This window comes from Chenopodium quinoa, unplaced genomic scaffold, assembly GCF_001683475.1.
Source record: "Chenopodium quinoa cultivar QQ74 unplaced genomic scaffold, ASM168347v1, whole genome shotgun sequence".
NCBI classification, from domain to species: domain Eukaryota; kingdom Viridiplantae; phylum Streptophyta; class Magnoliopsida; order Caryophyllales; family Amaranthaceae; genus Chenopodium; species Chenopodium quinoa.
The window spans coordinates 608,811-629,268 of record NW_018742541.1 but is presented as its reverse complement, the minus strand read 5'-3'; the positions used below and the strand labels follow the sequence as shown (position 1 = coordinate 629,268).

Genomic DNA, 20,458 nt, shown 5'->3' with positions numbered 1-20,458 from the left:
AATTTTACGGATGAGGTCAATTTACTGAATTGTTGACATAGATTCCAAGAGGAACAAATTTAATATGCTACTCTTTCCATTCTTTTATTAAATTTCTATTTCTACATAATTATAGACAAAAATTAGATAGAGAAAGTAAAAAAAAAATTACAACATGCGTGCAAAATTCAAGACTCAAGAGTATATTAGGATTTATAATGAATAAAGTTAAAACAAGTGAGGGTATAATGATCTTAACTTACTATCCAAAAATGAAAACAAAATAACATTTTGGATCTCTAAAATAGGAAAAAATATCTATATATATATATATATATATATATATATATATATATATATATATATATATATATATATATTTTTTTTGACAAAAGCAAAACACAACAAAATTACACGTAGTCCGAACCACTAGTACGACATTCCTTAGCAATCTCGTCTGCCCTCTTTACCTGGTCCTTTTGGACTTTTAAAACGGTGCACCTATGAAACGAGGTACCCACATCCCTAATATCTTTCACCATCCAAGTAATAGAGACATCCTTACCTGAATCACCTTGAATATTGTTAATAAGTCCAATGGAATCCGAGAGTATGAGGATCCCTTGCTTACCTTTCGCCCTAGCCCACTTCATAGCTTCCAAGCAGGCCCAAGCCTCACATTGTAGCGCCGAAGTTGCCACTCCATGTTTTCCCCCCTCACTATCCTCATTACCATGGTTACTCCCTATAACTGTCCAACCAATCCCTGCTCTTGTTGTCGTCTTATCCCACGAGCCATCCACTCCCACAATAAACTTGTCGTATCCCCTCCTCTCTTTACCCAATTGCACAGCGTTGAATCCCGGGGGAATGTATGGGTCATCCCCAAGGTTATCAATAATATTATTACCAATCCCATTGTTTTGGCAGAAAATATCATGGTCTCGCATTGCCAGGTTAAAAAATTCCAACACAAGGCTTGCTCCCCCATCAACACCCTTAAAGCATCGAGCATTCCTAGTCTTCCATAGCCCCCATAAAGTAGCAATAAACTTAATGCTACGAGTGCCATACCTACCATCCTCGCTATAAAACAGCAGGATATAGTGCTGGATCCATAATCTCAAAGAATTGAATCCAGAAATGTCATAGCAAATTGCCAGGGAGCCATTCTCCCAGACCTCCTTTGCTAGATCACATAGCCTAAAAAGATGTTGGCTATCCTCCTCATCCATCCCAAAAAAATCACAAGTCACCTCAACTTGTATACCTCTTTTAGCCAAATTTCCTTTGACTGCAATTCCCTCATGAAAAAGCTTCCACAAAAATATCTTCCACTTGGGTTGAATCTTCATTCCCCAAATGAGCTTTATAAATCTCTTCTCCTCATGTGAATATATAATAGGCCCTTCTTCTTTCTCCTTTGTCAGGAAGTAGTATCCTGTCTTAACAGTGAACCTACCTGACGGGTGGTATTTCCAATAGAGGAAATCATCTTCCTTAGAACTGGAAGCTCCATTGCTAGAATTAACTTCGCACTATCCCAATCAAAGCATTCCTTAACCTTTCCCACCTTCCACGTAGCCGACTCTTTGTCAATAAAATCACTAACCTTCCAACATAACGAAACCCCTAGTGTTTGACTCGAGTTTGCCACTGGAATCTTTCCATTGACCCAAGGTGTCATGATTGCCTTAATACTTTCCCCATTTCCCACTTTCCAAGCAAACCCTTCTTTAAAAGAACTGGTCACTCTTTGCAGACTTGACCTTCCCATCGACGGACATCCTATTCTCTCATAGGGCTTAGAGAAATTACATATTCCACACGGTTGGAATCCTCCACGTACCCTTGATAGCAAGAGCTGTGGGTTCAAGTGCATTCTTGTTGCCTGTTTGAAAAGAAGGGCATCATTAAGAGTTGACATACCTTTAATACCTAGCCCTCCCATACCCTTGGGTAGCTGAATAGTCGATCTATTTACCCAATGCATACCCTTATTCCCAATATTAGACCACCAAAACCGGGTAATGAGGGAATCAATTTTGTTTACCACAGCTTGAGGAAGCTTCAGACATTTCATAACATGCGCCGAAATGTTGACCAGTACTGTGTTGATTAAGATAAGTTTGGCTGATTGAGAGATGCGCAAGGAGGCCCAAGAGATGACCTTGTCAGAAACCTTGTCAACTAGAAATTGAAAAGAGGAGCTCTTTTTTCCTTGAATATCCATTGGAGCCCCTAGATGAATCCCCATGTTGTCAGTCTCGGCCATGCACAAAATTCTTTTTAGGGAAGCCCGAGTACTGGTATCAATACATGGAGAAAATTTGACATAGGATTTTTGAAGATTTAGTTGTTGACCTGAAGCACTATCAAACCTGTGCAGAATGTCTCTGATGCAACCACAAGATTCTTCCGTTGCTTTAAAGAAAAGCATGGCATCATCCGCAAAGAAAAGATGTGAAATCAAAGGGGACCTTCTTGACACTTTCAACCCCTTGATTTGACTGATATCCTCTGCTAAAGTCAGCATCCTTGATAGGATATCCATACAGAAAATAAACAGATAAGGGGATAGAGGATCCCCTTGCCGAAGACCACAATTAGGAGAGAAATGTTCTGTGGTTTTCCTGTTGATGACAACCTTGAAACTCACTGTCGAAATGCACTGCGAAATCATTCTAATCCAGTGATTAGAAAACCCATAGGCCTTTAAAACCTTAAGAAGAAAAGTCCAATCTACCCTGTCATATGCTTTTGACATATCAACCTTCACTCATAATGCTTGTAGCCTTGTACATGTGAAATCTTAAACTTAAAAAATGTCCATGTCATGCATGTATCTTACAAAATAAACATCGCCTTTTAAGGTAGAACATTTGGGATAAATAAAAGGTATGTGGAATCATCCTCATAATGCTTGTAGCCTTGTACCCCATCTACTATTATAATGTTCGTATGCTTTTCTTGATATATATATAATTTTTTTCTCAATATATACATCATCATCTTTCACTTTTGTTATTTCATTATCCTCTAAAAGATCAATTTTTAAAGAAAATGTTAGTTACAATTGAAACACACTATTAAAAATAAACCTAAAAAAAAAACCTGAATAATCAAATAAAATATTTATAAACAAAATTAGATACCGTGCAATGTACGGTTTATATAAAACATATTTTTAATTTGTACATTTTAATAATAAATTGCTATTGTCATTTATGAGGATATTAGTCTTGCTAGAAAATGGTTTGATGTTTGTCTATTCTCTCATGTGAAAAGGGCATATAATACTGTGGCTCATCTTGTTGCAAGATGGGATACGGGTGTGAACTCGGAATATGTACGTTTGGATTCCTTTCCCAAAGTATTATCACTTTGGCGGATTTGGATATTACTTAATTAATATACATGCTCTGTTTCCCTAAAAAATAATAATAATAATAATAATAATAATAATAATAAATTGCTATTGTACATTAACATAAATAAAAATTACGTACATTTTGTAATTTAAAATCTTTTATTTTCATCAAAACTATGATATAGTTATTATTCGACATTGTCTATTTCATAGTTCAATATAGGAGATTATTTATTAGCGTGTTAGTTAAAATCGTTTCAATTTTCTACGATAAATTGTTAGGTTTTAGTTGTAAGATAGAAGCTTCTAATATTTAAATTTCAAAAATGTTAAATAAGATAACACTGTACTACACACACACACACAAAATAAATAAATAAATGACATAATCATTGCATTTAGGCGAGAAATTTTTTATTAAGATAATGACACATGGGCAGTGATGATGTCATCATTTTCTGTTTTAGTAATAGTTAATAGATACGAATTTGACATATTGTTAGAAATGAACATAATTCAATATACAAATGAACAAGTATTAAACCATATTTTCCTCCCTCCTTGGCCTTGTTTGGCAATTGGCTGCTGGCTATTGGCTGTCGGTTGGTTTGATTGACTGGTTTGACTAACTGTTTGTATTGACTTTTTTGTTAGCTGTTTGACTTTTTATTAGTCTAAAAACATGTTTGATAAAATTGATTGTTTAGATGCCATTAGTAACTTAGGTAGCCAAAAAGCTTTTTCATTTTGGCTTAAAAGCTAGCTTTTTCAGCTGACTGAAAAAACCATTTACCAAACACAAATTTTGGATGTTTAACCAAATGAAAAAGCCAAAAGCCAATAAAAAAAGTCAATGAAAAGTCATTTACCAAACAAGCTCTTATCTCCTTTTTACTTTTCTCTCATCCATCCTCATTTTTTTACTTCTATTTTTAATTTTTCTATAACTTTCTGTATAAGGAATCAAATAAAAGAAATTTGATTTGGAAGTATGGTTTGCTCTTGAAAATATGTTACTCCCTCCATGTGTTTTTTAAGTGTTACACTTATCAAATCTGACCGTATCTTAATAAGTGTTACACTTCCTTTTTTGGCAAAAAGCTACATTTAAATATTATATATCTCTCCTCTCATGGTCCCACGCGCTCAAACCCGCTACTACTTTTTTTTATTATATATATATCTCTCCTCTCACATTCATTACTTTTCAATAAACTATTAACCCCACTATCTTTCTTTTTCAATTTTTTAATACTCCAAGCTTATTTACATTTTAAAGCTTTTTTACGATTTTTTTTTTACTTAAAATATTTCGGGTTTTCAGGTCGGGTTCGGGTTGACCTGACCTGATTTTAACCTGAAATTTATTTCGGGTTAAGTGGGTCATTTTCGGGTTGAGATTTTCAACCTTAACCTAACCCATTTAATTTCGGGTTCGGGTTCGTGTCAACCCATTTAAGTTTTCGGGTCAAAAATCTCAACCCTAACCCGCTTTTTTCGTGTCGGGTTTGGGTCGGGTTTTCGAGCCGAGTCAGTTTTTGCCAGCCCTAACTCCAACTACCCCACTTACCTCTTATTTTACTTAATTCAATTAAATTGCCTAACACTATGCACCGATCAAAGTGTAACACTTAAAAAAACACGGAAGAAGTATCCACGAAATCTAATTTTGCAATAAAAATATTTTGCATCAAACCGAACGAGGTGTTAGCTTGTACGGAGTACAAGTTTTTCATGGATCATATAAAAACTAGAGTAATCCATATATACTTTATATAATTTTTTATTATTTATTGTTATCCTTTTTTTTTATTATTATTATTATTTTACTTATTGATTGTATGATATGTGGTATGACAAAATTAAAGAATTACATTTGTGGACAATCAAAATTAAAAGAAGATTAAATTGAGTAGTGAGAATACACTAATGATGACATTATGGAAAGGATTAGGTGAGTTAAGAAGTCTTATCGATTTTAAGTAACAACAATAATACTAATTACTAATCTAATCAAAATTAAAGGGAGGCTTATAGTTGAAGAGAATATGAAGGGAAAAAAAAATGAAGGGTGGCCTTCTTTCCACTCTATCTTAGAAGTCAGCTGGAGAGTGATGTTGTTGGGTGTGGGGTTTAGAGTGAGCAGAAGGGCAAAGAATTTTAAAGTTGAATATATCTCACAATTTGACAACCTCTCACATTATTACATTATTTACAATTTACATACTTTGTAACATGTATATATAGTTTTTCTACTTATGTTTTTTTTTTTTTAATTTCCTTTATCATGTTATTATTATATGACCTTGTTGTTGTTTATAAGGAACTAATACAATGATGGTTTAACAAACAACTCTTACTATTTGATTGTATTTAACTAATTGTTGGTGTTAGATGATTCAATTACTTGATTGTACTACTTTTTTACTTGTTTGTTTGGTTTGGGTTTTGAGTTCAATCAATCGAGGATGTATAAGTTTTTTTTGATGCAGTTTTGTTCATTCAAATTATTTCAAGTTTGTCAATTTTTATACTATCCATTCAACATTAATCATTTAAGTATTAGTTATTGACTATGCATGTATCAGAAGTATTTAATTTATAGTTAACATGACCTGATAGTTCATTGAAATGGTTGGTCCATTATCGAATTTTAAGCTAGAGAAATTCTATAACTCTAGCTTGAGTTATTGATGCCTCTAATTAATAATGTTTGTTAGCGTTTTATTGTGCCTAGATGATATTATACTTAATATGTATTACAAGTAACAAAGAATTCGATCAAATCATATACCAACAAAACGGTTGGTACTAATGAAGAAGTAATTATATTGAAGTGAAATTTTTCATATTTTAAAATTATGAAATTAAAGATAGTGATAAGTAAACAATATTAATCTTTATCTCATCTAATACTAATTTGGGAAATATAAGCTTAATTAATTGAATTGAGCAGTCTTAATCTTGTCAATTACAAATGATTTATAATTAAATCTAACTTATGGGGGGGCGGGGATATAATCAAACTCTAAAAGTCTAACTTATGGTGGTAATCAGATTTTATCATAGATCACAATTACAATGGTTGACGAGCAATGTTAGTTTGATTCAATCATTTTAGATTTATTTTTTTAAAAAAATACAAAAATAGAAAGAATATCCGATGAATGTAAATCATTTTCCACCTTCAAACATGTGAGAATGTGGGACTATTAATATGTACCACATGGGTGCAGAAATTCATATGAGACGTTTTTGAGTAATTTTTAGCCTACTTCAAAGTTCATACTCCTACTTTAAGATTCATTATTTGGATCGATCATTGGATGCATACCAACGAGGGTCCATATTCTTAAAAGGGCGATTGTTTTAATTTTCTTCTAAACTTTTTTAATTTTTGATAATAAGTACTCTGGTTGTACGTATTAATTTCCAATTTTGGATGGATTTATTAAGGAATGGACTCACTAAACTGAGTTGAACTAAACTGAAGTGAACTGAACTGAAATGAATATTTAATGAGAGAAGGAAATTAGAAACTGAACTGAATTGATTGGAGCTGGACTGAACTAAACTAAAATTAAGCTGAAGTGAACATGCTCTGAAGCCATCAGAATGAAGAACATCATAACAATAAATGTAGGAATTCTTCTATATATATAATCAGTAGAGATTATAAACAACAATTGATCCTGTCAAATTACTTACAAGACCAAGAACATCATAACAACGATGTAATCGAAGTGTCATTCACCCATACTCCTTTACTAAAGAGCATAGAATTGGTTTCACCTCTTGAACTCTATGTAGAATTTGACTTTCTTTAAAATATGGAGAAAATATTTCTATACATACTAGTATACAAATATTTCATGGATAATTTTGTATAACATCTTACATTACAATTGATACCGCATGCATTCTCATGATCCGGCTAAAGGAACGGTAACACAGGTTCAGTAATTATAATAGCATGTACGAAGTAGCACTCAATCAACAATATTATTTACACTCATAACTTTCGATTAAATTATAAATAGTACTAGCTTCGGACTTTTCATAATTAAAAAAAAGGCATTAAATTTATTTGTATTTATAATTTCGACGTAAAATAGTTGTGAATCAAGGGAGTGACATAGTCACAATTTGAAATAAAATCAATATAATGGCAAATAAAATCACCACTTGAAGTAGTGTATGTTTCTCTTGGATGCTTACCCAATTGATATATTGGAGTTAGGTTTAGCTAAGCAGTTACAATCACCACACTATTCCCCGTGATACCGTAGTGAAAATACTTTTTAGCACGAAAGTTAAAATCACTTGCTTGCCCCATAATTTCATGATTCACATGATCTTGTTTAAGATAGCCCTAAAATATTCGACCAACTCTTTATTAATTTGGCTTGGAAGTTGGAATCCATTATATATCTAATCGTAAAATGTACCTGTCGTTTATCTTACTAACTTGGGAAAATACGCATGATTATTCCACTTTTTCCTTACAATTAGTACGTTTTAAGCTAGTAACGTACGTTATCCTTTCGTTTGGTGGTTGTAGTGTATTAATGATTTGTGACTTTTTGATCAAATAGTTTTTATAGCACAATCTTGAGGGAGTGTGTTGTACATTTAAGCTTGTTAGTTTATAGAAGTATAGTACTACCTGAATCGATCACTCTGTATGAATGACAATCTAAATAAAATCATACGGCGTATTTAAAATTGAGCTATAAATGAAATCAATTTAACCAAAATCCAAACGATATCCGAAACAAAATGATGTGAACTAAAGATGATGACCCAACCTAAATGAACCCAACTTAAAATTATTGATCTAATTTTTATGCAAATTCTATAGATCGATAGAACTTGATCTGATGCATATATATGTAACTGATCGAATTGAAAATCTTTTTACCTTGTTAATATGATCATAATCTGACCTAAAATGACCAAAAGCCTCCTCACTTAAGGAAGACTCAATTTAACCCAAACCCAAACCCAAACCAAAACTTAAAGTTACTTATAATATACCAGAGGCCTGTTCTGATACGATTATTTTCAGTTTAGTTCAGCTCTAATAAGTCCAGTTCAGCTTTGATAAGTTCAGTTTAGTTCAGCTCCTAATTTCCTTCTCTTATAAAATACAAGTATTCATTTCAGTTTAGTTCAGCTCATAATTTCCTTCTCTTATAAAATATTCATTTCAGTTCAGTTCAGCTCTAATTAGTTCAGTTTAGTTCAGTTCTGCTATGATAAGTTTAGTTCAGTTTAGTTTAATTCTAATAAGTTCAGTTCAGTCAATAAAAACTGGCCCTAAGTCAAAATTCGAATAAGTCCAATATTCTATGCACTACTTAGGATAAGAAATGCTAAAATTAAACTAATATAATGATCGCCATATATATTCGGTTTTGCAAACTAGTTTCATTAAGAAGATATTGAGGACTGTAAAGCTTACAAATTAAAGTTACAATGAGAAAGTGAAAAAACATCATTGAATCAGTTGAGTTGTTCCTTTAATTTAATTTTGCATCATAATGATGTTTATTTAACGGATCACTGAACAAAGTACATCATACAAACTTTAGGTTGAAGAAGATCAACTTTCTCCATCTATCCTATTATAATTAAGGTTTCATTGATCCATTCTTTCAGCAACAGTAATTCAGTAATCCCTATCCGACCATCCCTATCAAGAGTTAAGGTACGTAATTAATATATGGATTATTATCAAGTTCCATTGTGTCACACAAAAGGATAATAGAAAATTATGTACTGTTTCGGGTGAAAACAATGGGACCTTGCCGAAGGTCCGCTGAAACGGAGAAGGCTGGATTCGGTCCAAGTTATGTTGGGCCGAAGGTTTCCTGCACAGTAAACACACGTAAACTAGCCTCGGGGGTGTTGCCGAGGAAGGCCCCTCCGATGCTAAAGTCAGTACAATGTGTAAGAAGAGGACACTATGCAAGAGAGTTTGTTGCTTGAGGCTTTGATGGAATATATCAGAATATATCAATGAACATATGAATGAATGAACATATGAATGAACATATGAAATGTATCAATATTGATGGCTTTTATACCTCATCATACATGGAGAGGTTGGGCCTTAGCCCAATTGGCTTGCTTTGTGGGCTGACCTTTGACTTTAGCACAATTGGAGAGTTGAACCTTGACCTTGGGCTTTTAATTGGATCATTTAATGCCTAGGCCCAATTGGACTAAATTGGACCCAAACAACTTGCCCCCCAGACCCGATTTGGAAGGATGACGGGTCGGGTTTGATTTAATTCAGAAAAGGAGGGAAGTAAATGATTTAATTAATCCAAAAATTTGAATTTAAACCGTAATTAATGAGATAACAACGGTTAAGGCGGATGATTGTGGAAGTTGGACGGATAATGGGCAGTTTAATCACAAGATCATGTGTTTAACGGTTACTTAGTGGAGTATTTAAGAGAAATTAAAACGCAGACTCCTCGTATCCCATTCCTGGAGATATAAACAGAGGCGCGTCATCTCTCCTCACTTATTCACCAACACAAACCCAGAATTCACGAGAGAGAAACCAAGAACCCGCATCAAAACTTCGCAAATTCCCCGAGCATTAAGCTTAGAAACTGAGACTTGCCACTACGAACTCGTAAATCGGCAACTTTCGCTTCAGATTAAGGTAAATTCCTTTGATTTCAGTTTATTTTTCTTCGAATTCGAACTCCTTCCCCTTTTCTTTCGACTTTTTTCTTCGAAATAATCAATGGCAAGAGGAGTTAGAGGTAGAGCCCGTGCTCCAAGAAGAGCAAGGCCGATTCCCGATCCTAGGAACAGGATTGGGACCTGGAATGGACAAAGGCCAGAGTCTGACCCTGCTGAAGGGATTAGGGCGACTCCCCTTTCCTCGGCTCCTCCTCAGAGAACGGAGGAGCCGAGCGCTTCTGGACGGGATGATGAAGTTCCCGCTGTCCTTTGGGATATCCTCCCCGGGTTTTCAGAATGGGAGAATGCCGAAGTTGCTTCGGCCATGATAAAGAACCGCCCCTACCCATGGTGGGTGGAGAATGCCGATCAATATCGATTTGCCGAGCAAATTGAGGTTCATTACGGCATTTTTGAAGCTGATGGGTATTGGTGCCGAATGCCCTCGGCATCCGATAGAATCCATCGTCCACCCCCGGGTATGTGGGGGTGTACACAAGACAGCTTCAGTACGGGCTGAGGTTCCCTTTGGACGTATTCGTCCGAGACTTGCTGATCCATTACAACATCTCTCTATGTCAGTTAACTCCCACCAGCATCCGAAGGGTGATGACATACTTATGGGTCTGCAAGTTCTTCAAGTATGTGCCGAACCTGCACTGCTTCAAAAAGCTCCATCGGCTAGTGCCAAATATTCAAAGTGGGCACGGAAGCCATGGTTCTGGGTGGTACCGGATTGAGTCCCGGCCCCAATACCTAACCATGTGGCCAAACGACTCTTCAGACAAGGACTGGAGAGGTTAATGGATTTGGGTTAGGGCACCCACAGATCCGGGCCACCCTTGCGTCTTCAGCGCTCCCCGGTACCTCGCTGAGCCTGATCCCGAAATGGGAAGTCTAGGTCCCCCCGCAGATAACGGGGCGGATCCGAACCTTGATCAGCAACATATCTTCGGCAAGCTGCCGAACCGGGGGGGCAGTGGCCGAATGCAGCATATCCCGGAGACTTGGCTCCCCGATACGCATTACGTTTTCCAAGAGAACATGCTAGCAGCTGTTGGCCTCAGCCGAAAGTTTAAGGATGGTAAGCTTCTTCGGCTGGGGCCGAGGCTTTTTAATTATCTCTTTTTCTTCTCTCGCTTCGCTTTTTTATGCTGTGCCAACCTATCTGAACTAACCTTTCCCCTTTCCTTTTTCAGAGCGGGACGAGACCAACGTTGGCATTAACTACGCTCGTCTTGGTGTCAACCGAGAACGAGTTGTAACTGAACGGGCCCCGTCTATCACTGAGCCGAGGCATAGGGAAGTTCATCTAGACTCTTCCGACTTCCAAATTGAGGCTGTTGCTCTGTATCAGAGGCAGAAGCCTTGGTGGAAGAAGAGGGACCCCTGGTTTCAGCTGCTGGACGAAGAAGCTGAAGCTGCCCGTACAGCCGAAGAGGTTGCACGGGTTCTCGAAGCTTGCGAAGGAGGAGAAGGGTCCTCCAGAGCTGCTGAAGCAGAAGCTGCAGCTAGAGCAGCTGAAGAAGATGAGGCTTTGCTGAAGACCTCGGTGAGCTTTCAGACTTAACTTTGTCTTTCTTTTTTCTTTTTTTTTTACTCACATTCTTCCTCCCCCCTGTCTGTTACAGTCTGAAGAGAGTAACAGACATAGAGAAGGGAAAGCTCCTGTTCGTCCCGAAGACCAAATACAAGGAGAGTCTTCAGACTCAGATATGGACGAGCAGCCCCTTCAGAAAAGGCGCCCAAGGATGGCCATCATCGGCCCTCATGACTTTCAGCGGAGGCCGATGACCATCGGCGTTGCAAAAGGGAACCCGAGGAAGGCAATGGATCGCCGAGGGTTCCCCGGCCACCACCCCAATCACCTCAAAAGACCCCTCCGCCACCTCCTGAGATGGAGGTGGATCAGAGAACTCCCGAATCTAAGGGAGGGGTCCAAGAAGAAATTAAGGAGAGTGCTGCTGAGCACGAAAACAAGGATGTCGTGATGTCCAGTGCTGAGGGCTTCACGGCAGACATCGCAAGAGAGGTTGAGGCTTTCGTCCTCACCCCTGAAGAAGAGGAGGTCATAGTAACTGACTCCTCTGAGAAGGATGATGCTGAGCCATCCAAAGCTAATCAAGCTCCATCGTCATCCTTCCCTTCCTTCCAGACTCTGCAATCTGGAGAAATGGGTTTCTTGGCCCCCCGAATTCCAATCCCAGACCACATCTGGGACCTCATATGGGGTCAGAACCGAGAAGGAGCTGCAGCCTACTTCGGCGATTTTGCTGGCATGTCCGAAGTAGATAGGGCAAGGATCTGGTCGCTGAAGGCCACTGCTGGGATGGGCGAATCCAGCAGATCAGTTCCTGACCCAGCCAGGTCTAACCAACTGCTGATGATGCAGGTAATTTTCCTTGTCTTCATTTCCTCTGAAATTCAGCTCTATTTTTATTATTATAAATATATATATATATATATATATATTTTTTGTCTTCCTGTTTTCAGTTCGTGCACAATCAGACTCTCACTGTAGAGCTGATAGATACCCTACAAGATAGGGTAGACGCTGCTGTGCACGACAAGAAGGTAGCTGAAGAGGAATTAAAGCTTGCTAAGCTGAAGCAAGCAGCAGCAGAAGGGTGAGGAGTACGAGAAAAGAGCTGCTGAAGCCCTCAAAACCTTCTGCGACGCTATGGAGAAGGAAGTTTTTCCCCCACTGATGGAAGGGGAAAAATTCCTCCAGGAGCATATGGGAGTGGACGTCTCCAAATTCAAGGCTGCTGTTGAGAGCCGTATTCAGGAAGGAGCTGCTGCACAAGCTGAAGTGCAGCAACGTCTAGAAGCTCTTGAAGCCAGCCGAATGGCTGCTGAAGAGCTGCTCCAGGCCAAAGATGTCCAACTCTCAGAGGCTGCTGCTGCTGCCGAAGCTCAGAGAGCTAAACTCCATGAGGCTGAGGATCAACTGATGACCAAAAAAGTTGAAGTGGCCCAGGCTCAGACAAAGGCTTCCCAAGTTCAGCAGGAGCTGAATGAGCTGAAAGGTTCCTCCTCCATGCTCGCTGATGAGCTGAAGAAATCCAAGGAAGACTTGGAGGAGACCCAGAAGAAGCTGGCTGATGCTGAGGCTCTACTCAAAGTCCGTGTCTATACCCAAGAGGAATATGAGATGGGTTTCAGAAACGGGTTCAGAGTATGCCGAAGAGTCAGCCTTCATGCTGAACCGAAGCTGGACTGGTCTAAATGTGCTGAATGGGTCCAGAATCCCAAAGACCCTCATATGAAGTATGCAACTCCAGTCGAAGCTGAAATTCTTAAGGCTGAGGAAGCCGAAGAGGAAGCTGAGAGAATGGAGTTGGAAGCTGAACAGAGGGAAAGGGAGGCTCGGCAGAGTGCAAAGCCCGCTTCTTCTGCTGCTGGGGCTGAGGCCACCATGGGGCTCAACGCTGATCAGTCTGATCCTCAGGCTGAAGCATAGGAACTCGGGCAGTCGTCTTCAGAATCTTGCGGTTCATCATGCGCCTAACTTTAGACTTGCCGCTTTCTGAATTTTTTGCCTTGTTTTTTGCTTCAGCTTGCCTTGTCGTACAACAGTTTATTTTTTTGCTTATGTACGTATTTCGGCAGCTGTTATTTTCCGCTTGTGGGCGGCTGCCGATACAGTTTAATTGAACTTGTAGCTCAATTTCTGAGCATGAATTATTAATCTGATGCTCTTTTCTTCAGTTGCTTTGTTTTTGAATGCTTTACTGTTTCTGTTTCTTCAATTCTGCCGAACATACTTCAATTCTGCCGAACATACTTGCACTGAGAGTGCTTCTTGCCCCCCAGAAATTGAAGTATGACTTCAGCTGAATAAGCAATTTCTTCATTTCTTCAAAATGGGTATCCGAAACACAGGGCCAACTGAAGGCAATGCTTCTGGGATACAAGTCTTACTGAAGATTGACTTCATCTGAAAGTTGGATATCCGAAACACAGGGCCAACTAAAGGCAATGTTTCGGATATTAGCTTTCTGGGATACAAGGCTCAGTTAAGGCAATATCCCAGAATTGTCCATGGACTCATGTCTTTGGAGAACAAGTCTTACTGAAGTTTGACTTCAGCTGAAAGACCAGTGTTCTTTAAAAAGACGCATATCCGAAACACAGGGCCAACTGAAGGCAATGTTTCGAATAATGGCTTTCTGGGATACAAGGCTCAGTTAAGGCAATATCCCAGAATTGTCCATGGACTAATGTCTTTGGAGAACAAGTCTTACTGAAGTTTGACTTCAGCTGAAAGACCAGTGTTCTTTAAAAAGACGAGTTTTGTCAGCAATCTGAAACCCAGTTACCCGAAGGCGAAGGTTTCAGACGAGGCTGATTTAAAAATTTTCAACTGTTGCTGTTATCCTTGATTTTCTGTCTATCTTTGAAAAATGGATACCCGAAACACAGGGCCAACTTAAGGCAATGTTTCGGATAATGGCTCTCTGGGATACAAGGCTCAGTTAAGGCAATATCCCAGACTTGTCCATGGACTCATGTCTTTGGAGAACAAGTCTTACTGAAGTTTGACTTCAGCTGAAAGACCAGTGTTCTTTAAAAAGACGAGTTTTGTCAGCAATCTGAAACCCAGTTACCCGAAGGCGAAGGTTTCAGACGAGGCTGAATAAAAAACCCTTAAAGAGTAGATAGAACAAAGAAAATTTTGAAAGGATAAAAAGTTGTAAACATTTATATAAATGGCGGCTCCAAGGCCTTTCATTAATTCAAAATGTACTTACAAAGATTGTTCTGCCCCGAAGGGTTTACACATGGTATTTTTTCAGTACATCAGCATTCCAGTGTTTTTTCAACTCAGTTCCATCCAACTGCCGAAGTCGGTATGTCCCTGGCTGAAGCTCATCATAGATTTCATAAGGTCCTTCCCATGCAGCTGAGAGTTTCCCATGGATTCGGCCTTTCTGAACTGCAGCAGCATTCCGAAGGACAAGGTCTCCAATTTTGAGAGGCCTTGCATGGACCCTTCGGTTATAAAATTTGCTGATTCTCTGCTTATAAGCGGCCATTCTGTCTCGGGCTGAGTCTCTTACTTCGTCGAGGAAATCGAGAGATTCCCTCATCAGTCGCTCATTCTCAGCCGAGAAGTGGTGCACTCGTAGGCTCTCAGAGCCAATTTCCACTGGAAGGACGGCTTCGGCACCATACACCAGTTCAAAAGGTGAATAGCCCGTTGCCTCTTTTTCAGTTGTCCGAAGGGACCAAAGGGTTCCAGGGAGCTCCTCCAGCCACTTGGACTTTTGATCTTCCACCCTCTTCTTGAGGGCATTTAGGATCTGTTTATTTGCAGCTTCGGCTTGTCCGTTACTTTGCGGGTGGCATACCGCTGAATATGCCAGTTTGATGCCGAACTGATCTGTATACCGCTTCAGCGGCAAGTTATCGAATTGCCTCCCATGATCGAAGACAAATACTCGGGATGCCAAATCGAGTGATGATATTCTGCCAGATAAATTTTCTGACAGTTTGCTCTGTAATGTTCGAGGCTGCTTCGGCCTCGATCCATTTACTGAAGTAGTCGACACCAACTATCAGCCATTTTTTCTGGTACACAGCCTCTGGAAATGGTCCCAGTATATCTAGTCCCCATTGGGCAAACGGGAGTGGATTAAGGATCGGCTGAAGATCCCTTGCTGGCTAATGGATAACTGGAGCGTATTTTTGACATTTTTCGCATTTCCGAACCAGCTCCTTAGCATCTGCGATCATGGTGGGCCAGTAATATCCAGCCCTCAATGCCTTGTGGGCTAAGGTTCTTCCCCCAATGTGGTTCCCACATATGCCGAGGTGAATCTCCCGTAGGATATAATCTGCATCTGTTGGTCCCACGCATTTCAGCAATGGGGCTGAGAAGGACTTTTTCAGAAGTTCCCCCCTGAAGACAATGAACCTAGAGCTGGTTCTCTTCATCTTGGAGGCCAAAGCTTTATCTTCAGGAGTTTCTCCCCAAAGCTTGAAAGCTAGGATGGGGTCCATCCAACTAGACTCTGGGTCAGCGCAGCACACTTCAGGTGCTTCGTCGACACTTCTCTCTCGACGCACTTCTACATATACAGATCTGTTCAGCTCGGTAAAAGATGAACTAGCAAGTTTGGAGAGTGCATCGGCTTGAGTATTCTGACCCCTTGGGATCAGCTGAACCTCAAAAGTTTTCAGCTCTGCAATGACTGATTTGATTTTGGCAAGATAAGCTATCATGGAGGGCTCTTTGGCCTCGTAGCTGCCACTGATCTGATATGCAACTAGCTAAGAGTCTGTTTTTAAGCAGACATGATCGGCTTCCAGGGAGATGCACAATTCTAGGCCGGCGATTGCTGCCTCATACTCGGCTTCATTGTTCGAGGTCTTAAAAGAAAACTTTAGTGCATACTCAAAGGATTTGCCTTCGGGAGAAGTTATCACTACTCCTGCCCCTGAACCGTTTTCGGTGGAAGATCCATCCGTAAACACAGTCCAAACTTTCTTTTCACTGTCTAGCGCTTCTTGGTATGAGCATTCGGCCAGGAAATCCGCTAGAGCTTGAGCCTTAATGGCAGCCCTCGGACGGTAGCTGATGCTGAATTCGGTGAGCTCAAAAGCCCACTTGGCTAGCCTACCAGATTTTTCAACCTTGCCGAGAACTTTTTCCAACGGCTGATCAGTTAAGACCACTATCTGATGGCAATCAAAATAGGGCCTCAGCTTCCGAGCAGCTACTACTACTGCGAAAACAACTTTCTCGAGTAGTGGATAGCGAGTCTCAGCATCCGTCAGTGTATGACTGACGAAGTAGATCGGTTGCTGACTTTTACTCTCTTCCTTCAGCAATACTGCGCTGATGGTGGCAGGGCTAACGACCACATATAGGTATAAAGTTTCTCCTTCAGCTGGGCTAGCCAGCGTTGGGAGTTCAGCCAGATGCTCCCGAAGCTGTTTAAAGGCGTCTTTTTGCTCTTCCTCCCAAACGAGCTCTTTTGTTTTCGGAAGTTTCAAGGCTTTGAAGAAAGGTAACCCCTTATCCGAAGCTCTGGAAATGAACCTCGAGAGGGCTGCCATTCTTCCGGTGAGCCGCTGAACATCCCGCTTCGTTTTCGGCTCAGGAAGGTCGAGTGCCGCTTTGACTTTAGAGGGATTGGCATCAATCCCCCTTTTGCTGACCATGAACCCAAGGAATTTCCCTGACTTCACGCCGAAGACACACTTCTTCGGATTCAGCTTCATTTGATGCTTTCTCAAGGTGGCGAAAGTTTCAGCCAGGTCCTTTACATGGTCCTCTAGTTTTTTGCTTTTGACGATCGAATCGTCAACATAGACTTCCATGTTTCGGCCTTTTTGATCGGCGAAAACTTGATCCACCAGCCTTTGATAGGCTGCCCCCGCATTTTTCAATCCGAAGGGCATCATTTTGTAATTGTACACCCCAGCGTTCGTGACGAATGCTGTCTTTGCTCGATCGTCGGGGTGCATAAAGATCTGATGATACCCCGAGAATGCGTCCATGAAACTAAGCAAGGCATGGCCACTTGTCGAATCGACTAGCTGATCGATCCTCGGCAAGGGATAGAAATCCTTTGGACAAGCCTTATTTAGGTCCGTGAAGTCAACGCACATCCTCCAGGTACCATTGGGCTTCTGAACCATCACCACATTTGCCAGCCATTCTGGATATTGGCAAGGTTCGATGAATCCTGCCTCCAATAATTTTTTGACCTCGGCTGCGATGTCTCGGTTCTTATTGGCGGAGTAATTCCGCTTCTTTTGCTTAACTGGTCGACACGTCGGGTCAACATTAAGCTTATGGGAGATGAGGTCTGAACTTATCCCGGGCATATCAGCTGCCGAGAAAGCAAACACATCTCTGTTGTCCCGAAGGAGCTGAATAAGTTCACAACGGGTGTTCGGATCAAGGTCCATCCCGATTGTTACACATTTCTCAACGTCTCCTTCGGCCAACTCAACTGTTTCAGTCTGTTGGTCCATGTCCATTGCCGATGGACTGGACTCTTCATAATCTGGCCTGCTGCCAATGTCAGCAGGTGTCCCAGTCTTTTTGTTCTTCGGCTGGCTCTCTGAGTCTTGCGGCTCAGCTGAAGAGCTAGCCTTTTCCCTTTCGGGCCCTTTTTCTCTGGGCACAGATCCTTGGGCCGAAGCACTTAAGCCTTTTGGCTTTTTTGTGCTTGGCTCTCTTTCTTTTTCTTTCTCCTCCTCATCCTTGTCGTCATCTGGGCGACTACTGGATGGCTTGAGGTAGTTGCACCTTCGGGCGTCCTTTTAGTTGCCCTGTATCCTTTCGGGGAAGCCGGCGTCTGAGACGTAAATCATCAGCTGATGATAAGTTGAGACGACCCCTTGGATCTCGTGAATTATGGGTCTCCCCAAAATCACGTTGTACACTGAAGGAGCGTCGATGACCAAAAATTCAATCATGACGTTCCGGGCTGCCTCATCGCAACCGATGGTGACAGGAAGTGTCACCTTCCCATCTGGATAAGTTGAAGCCCCATTGAACCCGGATACCGGGTAGGGTACCGGCGTAAGGTGCTTGGGCTTCAGCTTAATTTGATTGTAGGCCTTTCGGAACAGAATGTTTGCTCCACTGCCACCGTCAACAAGGACCTTACTGACGTCGTGGTTGGCCACCGTGGCGATGATCACCAACGGATCCTCGTGAGGGAACGTAATCCCCCGGCAGTCGGCGGCTGTGAACGTCATGTTCGGCACCGGCGACTGGGGAGATTGAATGTCAGCGTTGTTCACCTGGTGAGTCAAAGCTCTAAGGTGTCGCTTGTGCTCCCTCCGAGAGTATATTCCTCCCGAGATAACATTGATCGGAGGGAATTTCCCCTCCGGCTTTTTACTGTTTTTCCGGGGGAAGTCGAGGTCTTGCCGAGGGTCCTTTGCTGACCTCTCGGATTCTTTTTTCTCGCGGTGATCCGCGATGTATTTTTTCAAGTATCCCTTCCGGACCATGTCCTCTATCTGGTCCTTCAGTTGGATACACTCCTCAGTGTTGTGTCCCGAAGACTCGTGGAACTCGCACCACTGATTTTTATTTTTTCGCTGGTACCACTCTGGGAGTGGTCTCGGCTTTCGGTAACTCTGCTCCTCCTTCGTCACGCTGTAAATTTTGGCGCGTGGAAGAGAGAGCGGAGTGTAGGACTCGTATCTGCCTGTGTATGAGACAGATCTTTCCTTCTTTGGGTCGATGGCCAAAGATTGCTCCGGGGCCTTTGACATTCCCTTTGCCTTATGGCCTTGGCCTTCAGACAAGGGTATTTGTCTCTGTTTCCCTCCCCCGAATTGAGGTTGGGTTTTCTCTTTGTTCCATTCTTCGGCTCGGATGAACTTATCCGAAGCATTAAGAGCTTCCTCCAAGGTCTGCGGGGTATGCATGACCATGAAGTCTAGGAACTTTCCGGGCTGAAGGCCATTCTGCATTGCGAAAACGGCTAGCCCCTGGTCCAGCTGGGAGACGCTTGATGACTCGTTACTGAAACGGGTCAGGTAGTCTCGGAGGCTTTCGGTTTCCCCCTGTTGCAGACTCATGAGCTCTGCGGTAGTCTTCTCTCGGCGGTTTGCCGTGGAAAACTTGCTCCTGAACTTGGAGGACAGATCATCCCACCCTGTTATGGAGCCTTGCCTTACTCCCTTGGAGATCCACGCTTGCGCGACCCCCTTGAGAGTGGTTGGGAAATATTTGCACCAAGTCGCCTCGGATCTGGGGCAAAGATGCATATGAGTCTCATACGAGGCCACGTGATCCTTCGGATCCGTGGTCCCGTCATATGTGATGTGCGACGGTATTTTAACCGTGGGTACGCGCTCTTCCAGTATCCATTGCTCGAATGGTGAACTGGCGGGTAGCATAACGGCCTTGCCCTTGTTCCTGGCCGAAGGGACCGCGCTCCGCCCTCTTAGAGAGGTAGGAGTGGTTTTCGTCCCTGGCTGGGAAGTCTGGGCCTCGGCTGCAGGGAACGAGAGGCGACTGTGCACGCTCGGTTCCTTGCCGCCGAGTCGGTCAAGGACGCTTCTGCGAACAGTCTCAGGTTCTCGGTGAGTAGATTCTGGCCGAGAAGCTGAGCTGCTGCTCTTATGCGCTTCTGGTCTTGAGGATGAGGATCCTTTTAAAAATTGAGGGTTCTTTTTCCTCTGTTTTTCATTTTTCCAGGAATCCTCCTCCCACTCTTCCAGTTCCCGGAAGGAAGGAAGCTTCCCACCATCATGGTCTAACTTCCTCCGCTGATGCCGGGTATGCGGAGGAGTTCGATCACGAGGTGGTGGCATATTTTGTGCCCTCATCGCCTCCATGAGTACTGCCAGCGCTCTTGCCACCTCTTCCGAGCTGGGCCCCGTCAAAGGGGTCCTTGGCCGAGTGTGGGAATGAGGGCGCGCAGCCGA

The 20,458-nt window shown here is 41.5% G+C and overlaps 1 protein-coding gene across 1 annotated transcript; it reads right to left on the bottom strand.

The window, feature by feature from the left end:
• Positions 1 to 389: 389 nt before the first annotated feature.
• On the bottom strand, positions 390 to 1,334 carry LOC110720197. The gene has a single exon (XM_021899207.1). It carries the CDS (start codon positions 1,332 to 1,334, stop codon positions 390 to 392), a length of 945 nt encoding a protein of 314 aa, XP_021754899.1.
• Positions 1,335 to 20,458: the final 19,124 nt, after the last annotated feature.